Source organism: Lissotriton helveticus, chromosome 2_1 (assembly GCF_964261635.1).
Source record: "Lissotriton helveticus chromosome 2_1, aLisHel1.1, whole genome shotgun sequence".
Taxonomy (NCBI): Eukaryota; Metazoa; Chordata; class Amphibia; order Caudata; family Salamandridae; genus Lissotriton; species Lissotriton helveticus.
This window is the reverse complement of record NC_136059.1, coordinates 51597515-51613928: the sequence shown is the minus strand read 5'-3', so window position 1 is coordinate 51613928 and position 16414 is coordinate 51597515. Positions and strand designations below refer to the sequence as shown.

Below are 16414 nucleotides of genomic sequence, written 5' to 3'. Positions count from 1 at the left end.
TAATTTGCATACTTAGACCTAGGTGCAAGTAAAGCTGGGTGACGGGTCAACCCTATCGAGGAAAATTCCAACAGCAGAAGTCCTCAAGCAAGGCTGCGTACTGGCCCAGATGGATGCATTTTAATCTGTTTCTTGAAGATCTGATCCCGCTATTAAATGCCAGCAATTCACATTCTCCAAAGATTGGAAACCTAGTACTACCATGCCTACTCTATGCTGATGACCTAGTATTGATCAGCCAAATGAAGGTGGGTCTACAGCGTCTTCTTGATATCACATTTAAATACTCTGAGGCTAACGACTTAAATATTAACCTGGAAAAAAACAAAACCATGACAATTAAAAAGGAAAGGCATAGCCCTAGCCACCTCAATGAGAGACCTCGATTCCAAACTGACTGACCCCTTACTTGCCCCATTGGTTGAAGTTATACAAGCTCAACTCCTACCCACAATAACTTATGGGAGGGAGGCACAGAGAGGAAGGGACTCGAAGCTCTTGGATGTTGTGGTCGCAAAAGTGTACAGAATAATTTTTGGTTTACCAACACGAGTCTCTCCAGCACAAATTAGGCTTGAGTTTGGTGTTCAAAAACAGACCATTGCAAGAAAAGGTGCGATAGTTATTTTCTGGTAAAAAGTAAGGAAATCTAAATCAGGCACCCTAAATTGGCACTTGTGGTCTGAGCTGCAACAGAAAGAAGCATCACCAGCGGCAAAATATTTAGCACCTAGCGTGTCCACTCTGGGTCTTACCGAATTTTGGGCAACTCCTACAAGTCATTGCCTCCTTAAAAAAATCAACAAAGAAAATAGTAAAGAACCAATCCTGGATTGAAGATAAGGCAGCCCTAACAAGGAGGTCGCATGGCTGGATGATCTTGAGCTCCTATTCCTCCTTGGCTGCACAAAAGTATCTAGCTTTGCATTTTGCCAAACATACAAAAATTAAAATTTTAAAATACGGATTAGGCTTGGTGCCATGCACAAAGCACTTTCCATATTGGCTGAAAAACCGATCTGATCCCAATTGTCGTTTATGTGGTACACCGCAAGAAGATATGCTGCATCTCCTCTACACATCCAAGGAACTAACAAAGGGAAGGAAACAGCTTTTAAAACCACTTTTTAACCAGAGAGGTATTTGCTCATGGAGACGGGCTGTGCTGGCGCTTTGTAAATATCTTAAGACAAGTGGAGAAGAAAATGCCTAGTCAGAACAGCAATACAGCTGACAAGGAAAAGTCGGACGCTGTTAAATAACTGCGTATTCCTTTAATGTACTGTAAAAACCATTTGGTTATAATGTCTTTTAATTGGTTTTTAATATTTTTAATAACTGATGACACGTAATGAGATATTTTGTAGCAATGGTTTTAAGTAACTCTGCTAAATAAAATAAACTTGAAACTTGGTTTGTGTATTTAGCTTCAAACAGGTAACAAAGGGCAGAGGACATGGACTCAGATGAAACTCAGCTTCCCTCACATCTCTCATCCTCTTATGTGGCTGAGTACCACAGGTCGTTCACTGCCCAAATACCCTCATGCGTTGTACGAGGCTGTGTTACATAAAAGGTTCCTTCAACAGACCCTGGTCAGTGGCATGACTTCATGCTGACACCTCTTTACTTCCCTCTGGCGGTGTTAACACTCATGGGTGAGTGCACACATAGGTTTATCCTCCAGGGACCCTGCATTTATTCCCTACACGTCTCCTGCAGCCTTGTTTTAGCGATGGGGCGAGGGTCTCTGAGGCATATAAAGGAAGAACCCCCTGACCTCAATGCTGCACCCAGTGTCAGAGTGGGGCAGAAACTAGGCCCAGGAAGCAAAAAAAAAGCCCCTCCCCCCAATTAGGGAATTAGCAGCTCTGCTAAAAAGTGCTCCATGTTTGCAAATTGTGGAAGTTTTGAACTTGTAAAGACATGGGGCCTCATTTATGAGGCCGTGCGTCACTTTTACGCCGTCGGTGCGTCACTTTTTGTGACGCACCAGTGGTGTAAAAAATGCGCCTTGTTGCGCCATATTTACAAAGTGACGCATCTAGGTAGATGCGTCACTTTGTAAATCTCTGCGCCACATTATACCTGCGCCAGGTATAATGTATGCAAGGGGGGCGTATTGACGCAAGAAAGGGTCGTAGAAGTGACGCAGTGAAATCTATGAGATTTCACTGCGTCACTTCCAGGACGCCGTTGCGTCAAAATCTTGCACCTGCCTCACAGCAGGCGTAAGACTGACGCAGGCCCTTTCACATGGGGCTTGCCCCATGTGAAAGGACGCATTGCTGGAGTTGCGTCACTTTTGTGACACACTCCAGCAATGCGTCACTTTTGCACTTACAGATACGTCAGAAATACTGACGTATCTGTAACTCCTTGCGCAATGATGCGTCATAATGTAAATATGACGCATCATTGGTGTTGCAAGGAGGGCGCAATGAAAAGTGACGCATTGCTGTTTTTTTTTTTTTATATATTTATATATTTATATATATATAAAATAAAAAATTAAATTTGATAAAAAAATATATGTACTACTTTGTACACTCTAACAAAACCTCTAAGCGTCTATTACCTAGAGAGCACCACTTGGAGGTTAGGACTCACTCATTCAAAGGCCAGCCGCAGGGCCCAGGGCGGATCCAGTAGGTACTGGTCAGCTTGGCAGTTGCAGGGAGAGGCCACTGGAAGTTTGTTGTTTTCCTGTAGCTCAAATAACAGAACAGTCATCTGGGGTCCTGAGTTCAGGGCACACAACTCCAGTCTTCCTTCGGGTTCTTTAGACAGGAGGGCAGTCCGTCTTCTGAATCTTCACAGGTCCAGGAGTCTTAAGAGGAGAGATTTGTGGGGTCCACATGTATGCCCCAGTGCAAGTCTGTGGGTTGAGGGCAACCCTTTCCCTACCCCCTCAATCAGTTCTGGGTCCTCCATTGAATAGGTCCTGTGAGGCGCGAGGGACACTGGGAGTGTTAGATCAGAAAACGGGCATCCAACGGGAGCAGCAAATGAGGAAAATACATGGAGTGGATGTAAAAAACTAGAGAAAAGCAGGACAAGCACTTAGAAAAAGTGAGGGAAAGGAAGGAGAAGGATGTATAAAATAAGACAAAAGCACGCGAAAGCACGCGAAAATGGGGGAAAAGAATAAGAAAGGATTAAAACACGAGGGAAAATCAGGAGAAAGTACTTAGAAAATGGGGCAAATGAAAGAGAAAACAGACAAGCAAGGAAAGTAGGAGGTATCACTCAGAAAATCAGGGAGAAAGCAAGCGGTGCAGCAGCACGGGAGAGCTGGATCAAAGAATTCTGAGTGAAATTCTGAGCATAAAGAGCAAGTTTCCAACAATAATTGAATTGAGGTTGCAAAATGATCACCCCATATCTGTTTCAGAGGGTCTTCTACCATTACCAAATTAGTTGCTGAAAAGATCAGATCAGATATATATCCAGCATTATGTATTGGTTGTTCATACCAATCAGAAATCTATCTGTGACTCCCTCATCGCAGCCACCGACGACATCCGAGCCCTGCTCGACAATGGGGAAACAGCGGCACTCATCCTCCTGGACCTCTCCGCAGCGTTCGACACTGTCTGCCACCGCACCCTAGTTCAACGCCTCAGCAACATCGGCATCCAAGAGAAGGCACTGGAGTGGATCTCCTCGTTCCTCGCCGGAAGAACACAGAGAGTCCGCCTCCCCCCGTTTCGATCCGAGGCCACCGAAGTCATCTGCGGAGTGCCGCAAGGATCATCACTCAGTCCGACCCTCTTCAGCGTCTACATGAGACCTCTTGCAGCCATCGCACGCCAACACAACCTCAACATCATCACCTACGCCGACGACACCCAGCTGATCCTCTCCCTCACCAGAACCTGCCTACATGAAGGGATGAAAGACGTCGCCGAGTGAATGAAGAACAGCCGCCTGAAACTGAACTCAGACAAGACGCAACCTGGGCTTCATCCTGGACTCCTCCCTCTCGATGACCAGACAAGTCAACGCCGTCTCGTCATCCTGCTTTCACAGCCTTCGCATGCTCCGCAAGATCTTCCGATGGATCCCGACCGAAACCAGGAAGACGGTCACCCAGGCACTCGTCACCAGCCGACTGGACTACGGGAACACCCTCTACGCCGGAACCACAGCCAAGCTACAGAAAAGACTCCAACGCATCCAGAACGCCTCCGCCCGACTCATCCTGGACATCCCCCGACGCAGCCACATCTCCGGCCACCTGAGAGACCTGCACTGGCTCCCCGTCAACAAGAGGATCACATTCAGGCTCCTCACCCACACACACAAGTCTCTCCACGACCTGGGCCCCAAGTACCTCAACGACCGCCTGACCTTCTACACGCCCACCCGCCAGCTACGTTCTACCAGCCTCGCCCTTGCCACCGTACCACGCATCCGAAGAGCCACCACCGGAGGAAGATCCTTCTCCTACCTGGCGGCCAAGACATGGAACTCCCTCCCCATCCACCTTCGACTGACCCAGGACCATCTCGCCTTCAGGAAGCAACTCAAGACCTGGCTGTTCGAGCAATAGCGGACCCCTTCCCCCAAGCGCCTTGAGACCCTTCCGGGTGAGTAGTGCGCTATACAAGTGCGATGATTGATTGATTGACTGCCTGGTCAAACCACAAACGTGTGTCTCCTAGACGTCCAATCATCGTCCTTTATTTTTTAACTGGGGCACTGGATCAATGCTAATAAAAAGCACAGACGTTCAGTAATTTTCAGTATAAAATAAAGAGTTTCCTCATTCTTCTCAAGAACCCAGATGTTGCCGAAATAGCAAGGAAATGTCTTGCAATAATTGTGACATCTCCTTCCCATCTGGGTCAACTGCTTTCAAAATGCTATAGTCCGGTGGAATCAAGGCATCTATCTCAAGTTATGTTGTTCACCCTGCCAGGTCTCAATTAAGCATAAAAGGTCATGATTTTCTACCTCGCATAGGTTTCTAATGCTTTGTGAGGGGCAACTGCTGATGGAGCATCACCCAGCTTTGGTTTAATATATCTCATGGATTTCTGGGAATGATAGAGGGAAATATCATGAGTGGGATACAGTACAAGAAGATATTTGTGTTCTAATATTCCAATTGTAACTTAGTTAGGACAAGGTTTACTGAAAGACCAGAGCAAGCATATTCAATACTGCTGAAAAGCAGCTAACCTAAAAATTGAAAAAAATATGTCACACCACCTATCATTGTGTTTATAAACTCCCTTAATTCATAGCAGCAAACCCAGCATGTAATAAACACATATTATATAAAACACTGGGGACACTATGAAAATTGTCGACCCTCGCGTGGTTAAAAAAAATCAAACTATTTGCGAGATTAAATAAAGTCAAACTATTTGCGAGATTTATACTGTTTGTGCCCATAAAATTGAACTAAGAGTAGAGCCATAATTCTAGTTGCCTTGAAGTCCAAGCCCAAAAGACAAGGGCAAACGTGTTCAAAATGCAGCAAAAATGGGCACTAAGCAGAAAAAAAAAGACTTCACACCACCTTTAATCTTGTTTATAAGTTCCCCTAATTCACAAGGCACGTGAAAAGAACACTAAGATTTGAGAGTCCAGAACAGGAGACAAAGGGGCATATGTACAACAGAATGACCGAGCGTGGCGTTAAGCAAAACTTGCTAATGCCAGGCTCCGTCATTCTGAAAATACAGGAATGAACCATATTTACAGACATACGTGCACCCCTGTGTTTCCCCTAGCGCTGGCACTAAATTTAGCTGGCAGTTGCCAATGCAGGAACCAAAGTGACTGCGTTGAGGGTAATGACTGTTTATGTACATGAAGGCCTCCCTTCCGGCACATAAACAATCACAAATGGTGATTTGTTACTCCTATGTGTGCGGCATTGTGTAGTACACATACAAATTGCAAATCGTAATTTTTTTAAGGATTGTTTATGTGCGGGAGGGGAGCATTTCTCCTTAATTCATCATGTTAGGACCAGGTTTTCCCTGGTCTTAATTTTGGCACAGCCCCATTTTCACACCGCCCTTGTAAATATGGGGCAGTATCAAATTCAATGAGTGCTCGGCAGAATGCGCACCACAACACCTATTGCCCACCCCTTTCATTCTGAGTAGAGCCTGAGAGGGTGCCTTATTGACAAGGTGGCGTTAAGCCACGATAAGTGGCTTAACGCTACCTTGTAAATAATGTGAAGCCCCTACCACCACAAGAACTTCATAAAATGTGACCTTCCTTTGGTGATAGGGGTTTGTAAATATACCCCAAAGTGTTAATCGTCCTAAAATCAACAGAAAATAAATTATTGGCTATTTGGCAGGGTCCATTTTAGTTTTGCAGAAGTGTACGCCTGCTATTTACTGAGTTGAGGTTCCTCAAAGGTTTAATTGGTGTTCCCCGGAAGTACTAGTACCAAAGGGGAATGGAAGCCTTAGTTTTTGCACTGACTGCAGGAAGCTAAGTCAAATGTCCCAGTTTGATTCTTACCCTATGTCAAGGCAGATGAGTGGATTACCAAACTAGGTCAGGCCCATTGTAAAAAGATTTTGGTACTACCAGAAAAGAAATAATGTAATGTGCAATACCACCTGGAGTGTATCAGGTTACTGTTAGTCTATTGTGTCTGTATGTGTGTCCGGCAACCTTTTCAGAGGTTGATGGACCAAGTTTTGAGAAAAAATAGAAAATATGCAGAAGCATAACTAGATGACATTGTAATGTTCAATGTTTTCTGGGAGAAGTTTAAGCATTTGGAAGAGGCATGTCAGAAGGTTAATTTGATAGGAAATAATTAGGAAAATAAGTAATATCGGGGATATATCAGTGGGGAATGGAAGAATAAAATCTGAGATGGACCACCTATCCAGCCAGGGGGAGTTAACAAAAAAAGTTCTACACAAGAGGGAATAAACACAGTAATTTGGCGATGAGAACTAATAGGAGCCTCCTTTTAGGATGTATTAAATACAAGAGATTTCACAAGCACAGTGCATGCGCTGTGCAGGGGAAACCTAAAAACAATACTGCCATTTAGTGATGATAATTTACATACAGCAGTTATAAATGCTATAAATGCAGAGTGGATTCCGGTAATGTAACATCTATAGCGGTGCATCTGACTTCTGAGGTGTTAAAAAAGAGTTCCCCTTTTGGGCCTGCCTCTTTTTTGAAAGGGTCTCCTCTGGGTTTTTAGGTCTCGCCTGAGCCAGCGCATGCGCTGTTCTGGCGAGACATTTAGCGAGTGGGCTTTAAAAAGCCAACCACAGCTTTTTTTGTGGCGCACTGAGTGCGGTTACGCCCACAGGCACGAGCAGAGGCGCCATCTGGCTTTCCTCTCGCTCTCCCAATTGCATGTGCCTCGCTCCGCCTCACTATCTTGCTCTCCCCTACCCCTCCCCCACCACAGAGCGTGTCTCACGGCCATGTGTGGTTACGCGCACAGGCACAAGCAGAGGCGGCATTTGGCTTTCCTCTCGCTCTCCCAAGCGCGCATGCCTCGCTCCGCCTCTCTGTCTTGCTCGCCCCTCCCCCACCACAGAGCGTGTCTTGCGACCGCGCGTCTTATTTCATGATATCAGTCAATTTCAGTAGTGTTTGTTTCAGGAGACTTCTAGATTCATGGAGATTCTCTGTATTCTATTGCCGTGCATGTGTGGAAGTTGTGACTTGGTATTTAGTCAAGAATTTTGAGTGATTTTTGCCACTTTCGTGTCTTCTGCCAGGTACTCTATTAGGAATGCTTATGTGTGTGAACAGTAAGTAGGTGATTAGTCATGAACCACTCTAAATGTTCTTGTGGTACTAATAGAGTAATGAGTTCTGTACAAGGCAGGCGCCATGGGAAATTTTGTTACATCTGTATTTTCTTCTGTTTCATGGAAGCACCAGAGAAACAGACTGGCCTCTAGCCTGATGGAGTAAAGTTTCTCACCAAGTATTACGGCATGCTGTGGGAAGCCGGTGGCCAGTTATTGCTTCCTCCACGCATGTGTGTCTGAAAATGGGCTTCAAGAGATCTATTACTGCAAAATGTTAATAGTGTTAAGCACAGTATGTCGGTTAACAACCCAACGTGACCTTTCTGGCAGTTAGTGTCTGAATGTCTATGGGATACTGTTTTAACCTAGTGGATTGCTGGATATTTTGCCCGGAACCTGGCCAGAGCAAAGTGAGGCATTAGCACCCACAGTACTTTTCTCGGTGGCTTGGTAGGTAAAGCTCCTTCTGACAAGACTTCTTATTATTCAAGGAAGTCAATTTAGATAAATGATATTTAACTGATGTCCCAGAGGCTGTATCCATTCCAGATGTTTAGGTTATCCAGACAGGATAAGCGTACATAGAATGAATTTCAATGGATCTAGTTTACACAGCCAGTAGGTAGCCTGACAATCTGGCTTGGTTCCCAGCCAAACTAGGCCCAGGCAAAATGTAAATTACGCCAGCGTCATTTTTGTAATTTCAAATTACACTTGTGATACAAAGTTCCTGAAATTACACCGCGTTGCATTACAAAATTACAATACAAACAGCCAAAATGCAAACAACAGTTAGCAGCAATTGTTTTTTAAAAGACTTTTTTGCATGAAATGAGTCCTCACGTCAAAAACATTTTTGAATTAAAATATAGCACCAAATGACGGATTTTCATTTTGCGCAACTACGCACAGATTGCCTGAATTTCCTAAAAGTTCAAACATTTATTCAAAAGCAAATTATGCAAATTTCACATACTATAGGTATAGACACCTCAATTTCACTTTGCATAAAGGTGGATGGTGTTGCATGTGTGAGCACATCAACAGAGCTGCACTGATCTGTGGCCAACTCCTACCCTCAAAGAAAATCCATCATTCCTACATAGTACATAGTCCCAAAGCATTGTGGGGCACTGGGATGGACAATTTGTTCAAATAGTTAGAGAGAAGCCTAAAACCACTGTCCTGTGCTTATCACTGCAGGCAGAACTTTGGAGAAAGGGAATGTATACTCTTTGGTCTAGGAGAGTGGATTTTAAAGACTGTGGTATGCTACTAATGTCCTTGTCGGGGAGACTTACAAAACATTTCTATTAGGATTCTCGGCTAAAAACCTGAAAAAACACTGGCAGCATTTGTCTTAAGTCAGCCATTGTCCTACAGACCCCATATTTAACAGCCTGCTCTCCCTTCCTTAGGCCATGTTGGTTACACTGGCACTAGTTCCCCTGACCTTGAATAAGTGGGAATGTAAAAAAAAAAAGGGGCTCATGGACGAAGATCTCAGGGGATCACTGAAAATGAATTGTCCTCGACTTCAAAAGATACCAGGCTAGTAAAAGTCCCATCCTATCCCACAATGTTTTGTTAAATCGTTCCTTGTTTTTGAAAATATTTGGTTAACAGTCATGCCCTCTAGCACGGAGAACATTACACTAATCCTCCATGGCCTGGTGAACTGATTCCTATTGGAGAGAAACAGATTTGTTGGCTGGATGGCATTACCATTTTCAATTTCAACGCGGCATCACACGTTGCAGAAGATTCTGTTCTTGTCCTTCCTATTAATATTGGGAGAAATCATTTCAATCTGGTTCAAGGGTTTTAGTACCCCACACATGCTGTGGGCCTGACAAGTTATAGAACCCGCAACGTGGCAACGTAGAGATTATTCTAATGTGTTCAGCCACCAAGAACCAGACAGCAGTGATGGCATGGCAGGATTAAAAACAAAACGTGCTGTGGGCTTCATCACCAGAGCAGAACCTCAGCAAGGACAAACAATGCCACCCGATATAGTGTGCAGGAAATCAGTCTGCAACAAGCATTGGCATAGCCAATAGGTCTCGCTTTTGGGACCTTATAAGTATTTAGTTATGAAGCACAATATCCTTTGTGCAACAACATCAACTATTGCATGGCTAAACACTTATATGGTATTAAAGGCGAGACCTATTGGCTATGCCAATGATTGTTCCCTTGTGTTGCTGAACCCTTTTCGGATGCCATTAGGACTCTGTGCACTTCTTCTCTGCAAACCAGTGGTAAAGTGCTTGTACTCTCCCCATACTATCAGAAGCTCTCTGTCTTATCTTGACAGTGAATGGGTCTTAAACAGTGGGAACAGCTTTCAAAGAAGTATCGTAACTGCATGCACCCAGGGCGGGTTATAAAAAAAGTTTGGCACAAAGCGAAAGAACACAGTAATTTGGAAATGGGAACTGATAAGAGCCCCCTTTTAAGATATATTAAATACAAGAGATTTCACAAGCAAAGCAAAAGCGCTGTGCAGGTAAAACCTAAAAACGGCTATTTGTCTGCCCATTATTATTGGGCGAATGAACTGACAGCCAATTCTCCAATGGCCCTTACTCCGTCGAGCTGTTGGAGAAGTTTGGCCATGGCGATGATGGAGTAGTCACGGCCATAGCCAAACCTATGCTTTGCCCAAAATGTAAAGCGGGTGGGCAGACCACTGTGTTGGCGGTAGGGAACCCCTCTCCCTCAACATATAAATCAGCATCTTAGGGTTGAAATATCAAAAACACGCACTTGTGTGAAACGTGTAGGCTGATTGAGCTAGTCTTTGTAGTTTACTGAAGTGTAAACCATTCTGGATTGTTCCGTTCAAATTTCAAGTGATGAAATAACCTTTACCCAGTAACAAATAACGAGTTGAAATGGACTCTTTCCTCTTATGTTTAGCGCCTCTATGAAGAAGCGTTTACTATTTGACTATTTACCTCCCTGGGGGCAACTGCTGATAGTAGCCCCATCAGTGAGTTTACTAACTACTGTAGCCCGTGTCTATTTTCTATGATTGTTATAATACTTATTTGAAATGATGTTTTCTGGAAACTGAAATAAACGAGTTATTAAGTGAGGAAAAAAATTATAGTTTTTTTTAATCTTACATTAAAGATTTGGAATAAATTGGACATTTTATTCCTACTATAACATTTGTTGTCTAAGATCTCTTCTCACAATGGATTAAATTTTTTATAAATTTCAGAGTGACTTCTCAGAATATATTTTGGATTTCTTTGTTCATATTTTCCCCCTGCCCCACACCAACAGCAAAAACTTTTTTGTGGATTATTTTTTGGAGTATTTGTTTACAAATTATTTTTTCACTGGCTGGTATTGCAAAAGATAATAGCGTTATGTGCCAAATAAAAGGTTAAATCGTTTCTGATGGCCTTCTCACAGTAGTAAGACCAGGAAGACGGAAGGCGAGGCTTGGCACTTGTTGGGCAGGTTAGATTTCATATCCTAGGGTGATTATTGAACAGACTTTATTGGGGTCATTCCTCCTCTCGACAGGTGGACACTGACGTCTAGTCACAACACTAACACTGTGCTCTGATTGCCAACAACAGGCCTACTCCCTCCATCCTGGCGGACTTCGATAATTTCACCAATTTTCAAATCAGGTGACTAGACCCAGCCTAAGCGTTACCGGTTAGTTGCCCTCTTGGACAATGAGGGAAAATACTTTGCCAGCACGTTGCTGGACGCACTGCAACTCTGGGCGGAAGATAATTCGATCATCCCCCTAAATCAAACTGGCTTCTCCAAATCTGTTGGGACCACAACAAACATAACAACTATGGTTCTGTTAATCGATAAGGCCGAGATCACAAAAACGCCACTACATTTGTGCTTCATCGATTACCGGGCAGCTTTCGATCATGTAAATCGTCACAAACTTGGGTTGAAACTGGCAGGCTGGGGCATTTCCCCGGCTTTACTGAACCTGTTAATTAATTTGCATACTTAGACCTAGGTGCAAGTAAAGCTGGGTGACGGGTCAACCCTATCGAGGAAAATTCCAACAGCAGAAGTCCTCAAGCAAGGCTGCGTACTGGCCCAGATGGATGCATTTTAATCTGTTTCTTGAAGATCTGATCCCGCTATTAAATGCCAGCAATTCACATTCTCCAAAGATTGGAAACCTAGTACTACCATGCCTACTCTATGCTGATGACCTAGTATTGATCAGCCAAATGAAGGTGGGTCTACAGCGTCTTCTTGATATCACATTTAAATACTCTGAGGCTAACGACTTAAATATTAACCTGGAAAAAAACAAAACCATGACAATTAAAAAGGAAAGGCATAGCGCTAGCCACCTCAATGAGAGACCTCGATTCCAAACTGACTGACCCCTTACTTGCCCCATTGGTTGAAGTTATACAAGCTCAACTCCTACCCACAATAACTTATGGGAGGGAGGCACAGAGAGGAAGGGACTCGAAGCTCTTGGATGTTGTGGTCGCAAAAGTGTACAGAATAATTTTTGGTTTACCAACACGAGTCTCTCCAGCACAAATTAGGCTTGAGTTTGGTGTTCAAAAAAAGACCATTGCAAGAAAAGGTGCGATAGTTATTTTCTGGTAAAAAGTAAGGAAATCTAAATCAGGCACCCTAAATTGGCACTTGTGGTCTGAGCTGCAACAGAAAGAAGCATCACCAGCGGCAAAATATTTAGCACCTAGCGTGTCCACTCTGGGTCTTACCGAATTTTGGGCAACTCCTACAAGTCATTGCCTCCTTAAAAAAATCAACAAAGAAAATAGTAAAGAACCAATCCTGGATTGAAGATAAGGCAGCCCTAACAAGGAGGTCGCATGGCTGGATGATCTTGAGCTCCTATTCCTCCTTGGCTGCACAAAAGTATCTAGCTTTGCATTTTGCCAAACATACAAAAATTAAAATTTTAAAATACGGATTAGGCTTGGTGCCATGCACAAAGCACTTTCCATATTGGCTGAAAAACCGATCTGATCCCAATTGTCGTTTATGTGGTACACCGCAAGAAGATATGCTGCATCTCCTCTACACATCCAAGGAACTAACAAAGGGAAGGAAACAGCTTTTAAAACCACTTTTTAACCAGAGAGGTATTTGCTCATGGAGACGGGCTGTGCTGGCGCTTTGTAAATATCTTAAGACAAGTGGAGAAGAAAATGCCTAGTCAGAACAGCAATACAGCTGACAAGGAAAAGTCGGACGCTGTTAAATAACTGCGTATTCCTTTAATGTACTGTAAAAACCATTTGGTTATAATGTCTTTTAATTGGTTTTTAATATTTTTAATAACTGATGACACGTAATGAGATATTTTGTAGCAATGGTTTTAAGTAACTCTGCTAAATAAAATAAACTTGAAACTTGGTTTGTGTATTTAGCTTCAAACAGGTAACAAAGGGCAGAGGACATGGACTCAGATGAAACTCAGCTTCCCTCACATCTCTCATCCTCTTATGTGGCTGAGTACCACAGGTCGTTCACTGCCCAAATACCCTCATGCGTTGTACGAGGCTGTGTTACATAAAAGGTTCCTTCAACAGACCCTGGTCAGTGGCATGACTTCATGCTGACACCTCTTTACTTCCCTCTGGCGGTGTTAACACTCATGGGTGAGTGCACACATAGGTTTATCCTCCAGGGACCCTGCATTTATTCCCTACACGTCTCCTGCAGCCTTGTTTTAGCGATGGGGCGAGGGTCTCTGAGGCATATAAAGGAAGAACCCCCTGACCTCAATGCTGCACCCAGTGTCAGAGTGGGGCAGAAACTAGGCCCAGGAAGCAAAAAAAAAGCCCCTCCCCCCAATTAGGGAATTAGCAGCTCTGCTAAAAAGTGCTCCATGTTTGCAAATTGTGGAAGTTTTGAACTTGTAAAGACATGGGGCCTCATTTATGAGGCCGTGCGTCACTTTTACGCCGTCGGTGCGTCACTTTTTGTGACGCACCAGTGGTGTAAAAAATGCGCCTTGTTGCGCCATATTTACAAAGTGACGCATCTAGGTAGATGCGTCACTTTGTAAATCTCTGCGCCACATTATACCTGCGCCAGGTATAATGTATGCAAGGGGGGCGTATTGACGCAAGAAAGGGTCGTAGAAGTGACGCAGTGAAATCTATGAGATTTCACTGCGTCACTTCTAGGACGCTGTTGCGTCAAAATCTTGCGCCTGCCTCACAGCAGGCGTAAGACTGACGCAGGCCCTTTCACATGGGGCTTGCCCCATGTGAAAGGACGCATTGCTGGAGTTGCGTCACTTTTGTGACACACTCCAGCAATGCATCACTTTTGCACTTACAGATACGTCAGAAATACTGACGTATCTGTAACTCCTTGCGCAATGATGCGTCATAATGTAAATATGACGCATCATTGGTGTTGCAAGGAGGGCGCAATGAAAAGTGACGCATTGCTGTTTTCACGCAGTGATGCGTCACTTTTCATAAATGAGGCCCATGTTGTATAAGTGTTTCACAAGAAATGGCGGACGGAATGGGTTTGAGCTTGCTGCAGGCAATGTTTGTTCCGCTCAGCATCAACGTTCTATCAGTGACATCACAGGCGCATCACCTCTCGCTGACTCTGGAATGTTCTGCACAACAGCACCACACAAGTCATACAGGAAGTACACACAGGTGAAATAACACTGTCGCATCATAGTATGCCAACATTACTACTGCTGTGACAGTTATTGTCCTGCAAGGGATAGAATTGTTACCCCCCGGGGTTAGCATCAGCAGCTTTTCAATTTGTTGATGCTGGTATTTGAATTTTTCAGCAGTAAATCTGTCTGCTGCATTTACATTAATTGTGCAAAATGCTATTTCTTGAAAAATCACGAAAAATACCCTCTGTGGTGTCATTATGTAACGAGATCGTCACTAGACTATTACTACTGAGAAATGAAAGTACCTCTGGCAGCTTTTACTACATGTATGTTAACATGTCACCAAGCCAGCTCTGCTTTTGTGCTATTTTAATATTATTACGCACTAATGACATCTGTATGGCTTTTCAAACAACAGCTGGAGACGTTCTATCGGCTGAGGTGAACGTGCTGAGTTTTCACTATCTGGGGGTTCATCCCCAGGGCTGCAGCGGTCAGGTTTCTAACCCCCGGGTGCACGGATTTAGTTTAATGCCCTAAGACGAATTAGTAATCCATTTGGACTACAACCCATACACGACCCGCTGAGCAATACTGTGACGATGGTGTTTTTGGTCACGATTAGTGCCACTAGAGATGACTTCAAGGACTCAATAGAATTCCAAACCCTATTTGGTAAATTAATAACACCCTCAAAATAGCACTAAGAAATACGGGATACAACTTTAAAATGTTTATTTCTAAAACCCAAGTATTGTGCATATAATATGAACGATAACCACGTAGAATAAAAGAAAATGCAGCAATTCATGGCTTGGCCGGCGAAAACAAGAAAAACATTCCTAACATGGATAGCAAATGTCTAGCATCCTAACGCCATAATGGTGCTTCTAAGCGCTATGCTAACATTCTAGCAGATGCACAAAATATCAAGCCTATGAATCGAGCCTTCTCTCCATAAAAATAGCTGTTTATTCTCTTTCACTTCCGCTGGCCTGCAGGACACTTCTCTACCCATCTCCCAGCAGCCTTTCCAATTAATGGATACATTCCTGAGTTTGGTTTATATGTTTGGAGACATAAAGTCGTAACAAGACAAAACAAGCATGGTGATAAATGTGTCATCCCACTTTCCATGTGCATAAGATGCCCCTCTAATAAAAGCAATTGGCACACGTTATTATTCACTGCAAGTGTCCATAATAAAAACAACAGAAACATGTCAGACTAGATAGGAGGCAGACATGATGCTAACATGTCTGCGGGTGTCTAACCTTCAACATTTCTAATAGAAAGACATAAAAGAGTCTGCAGTCAAGCGCATGATAAAAACAGAAGAGGTTCAAATCGGCTCTGACACAGTGTTCACAACAGAGTCAAATTTAAATGAAATCTGTATGAGATAAAGGGGATAAGCCTCTGTGGGCAAGTAAATAGCATAAAAGAGACACAAAGGGGTGTGCAGCATTAATAGTCAGCAAAGGGGGCCTGATCATCAAAGCTTTCTTCTGTAAGTATGTCTTTTTCTTGTGAATTCTAAAGTAAGTCAGACCTAAGTCAGGAGTAAGTCACCACTCCCTGCTGAGAACTTGAGATGGTCAGGCTCACCTGCTGCTGGGATTATTGTACACATTCACACACTCCTCACCTGCTGTGGGCTCAGCCTGTGCTGCCTTCTGAGCTCCTTTGGGGTCTGGGAGGTGCAGATTTGCATATGTGACCTCCTGGGCACGAGCCGAGGGTTGAAACTGCAGTTCAGCGTATGTGACACCCCCCTCCATGGTAACACCAGAGAGTAACAGCAAGGGCTGTGTGAAGGGTGGTGAGCACTATTCAAGGCACTGTCACATCCTCAGCTGGACAGGAAGTGTCTGGTGTCCATGGCAACCCTGTCAGCTACTTTAACCACAGAAATAGGGAAGTTTGATGTTCTCTGTGGCGTGTTTGTGTTCATCTGATCAACAAATACAGAGCGGTACAGTAGGCGTCCTGTTCATCTCATAGTCAGAGA

At 43.8% G+C, this 16414-nt stretch overlaps 1 protein-coding gene across 1 annotated transcript in view; it reads right to left on the bottom strand.

Moving 5' to 3' along the window:
• The window catches only part of LOC144819203 (C-type lectin domain family 12 member A-like), a 254430-nt gene extending 238239 nt beyond the window's left edge, over positions 1-16191 (bottom strand). The window contains exon 1 of the mRNA XM_078677178.1: positions 16052-16191. Coding sequence (XP_078533304.1) covers positions 16052-16184 — 133 coding nt within the window. The 5' untranslated portion in view covers positions 16185-16191. The remainder of the gene's footprint in view (positions 1-16051) is intronic.
• Between the last annotated feature and the right edge of the window lie 223 nt (positions 16192-16414).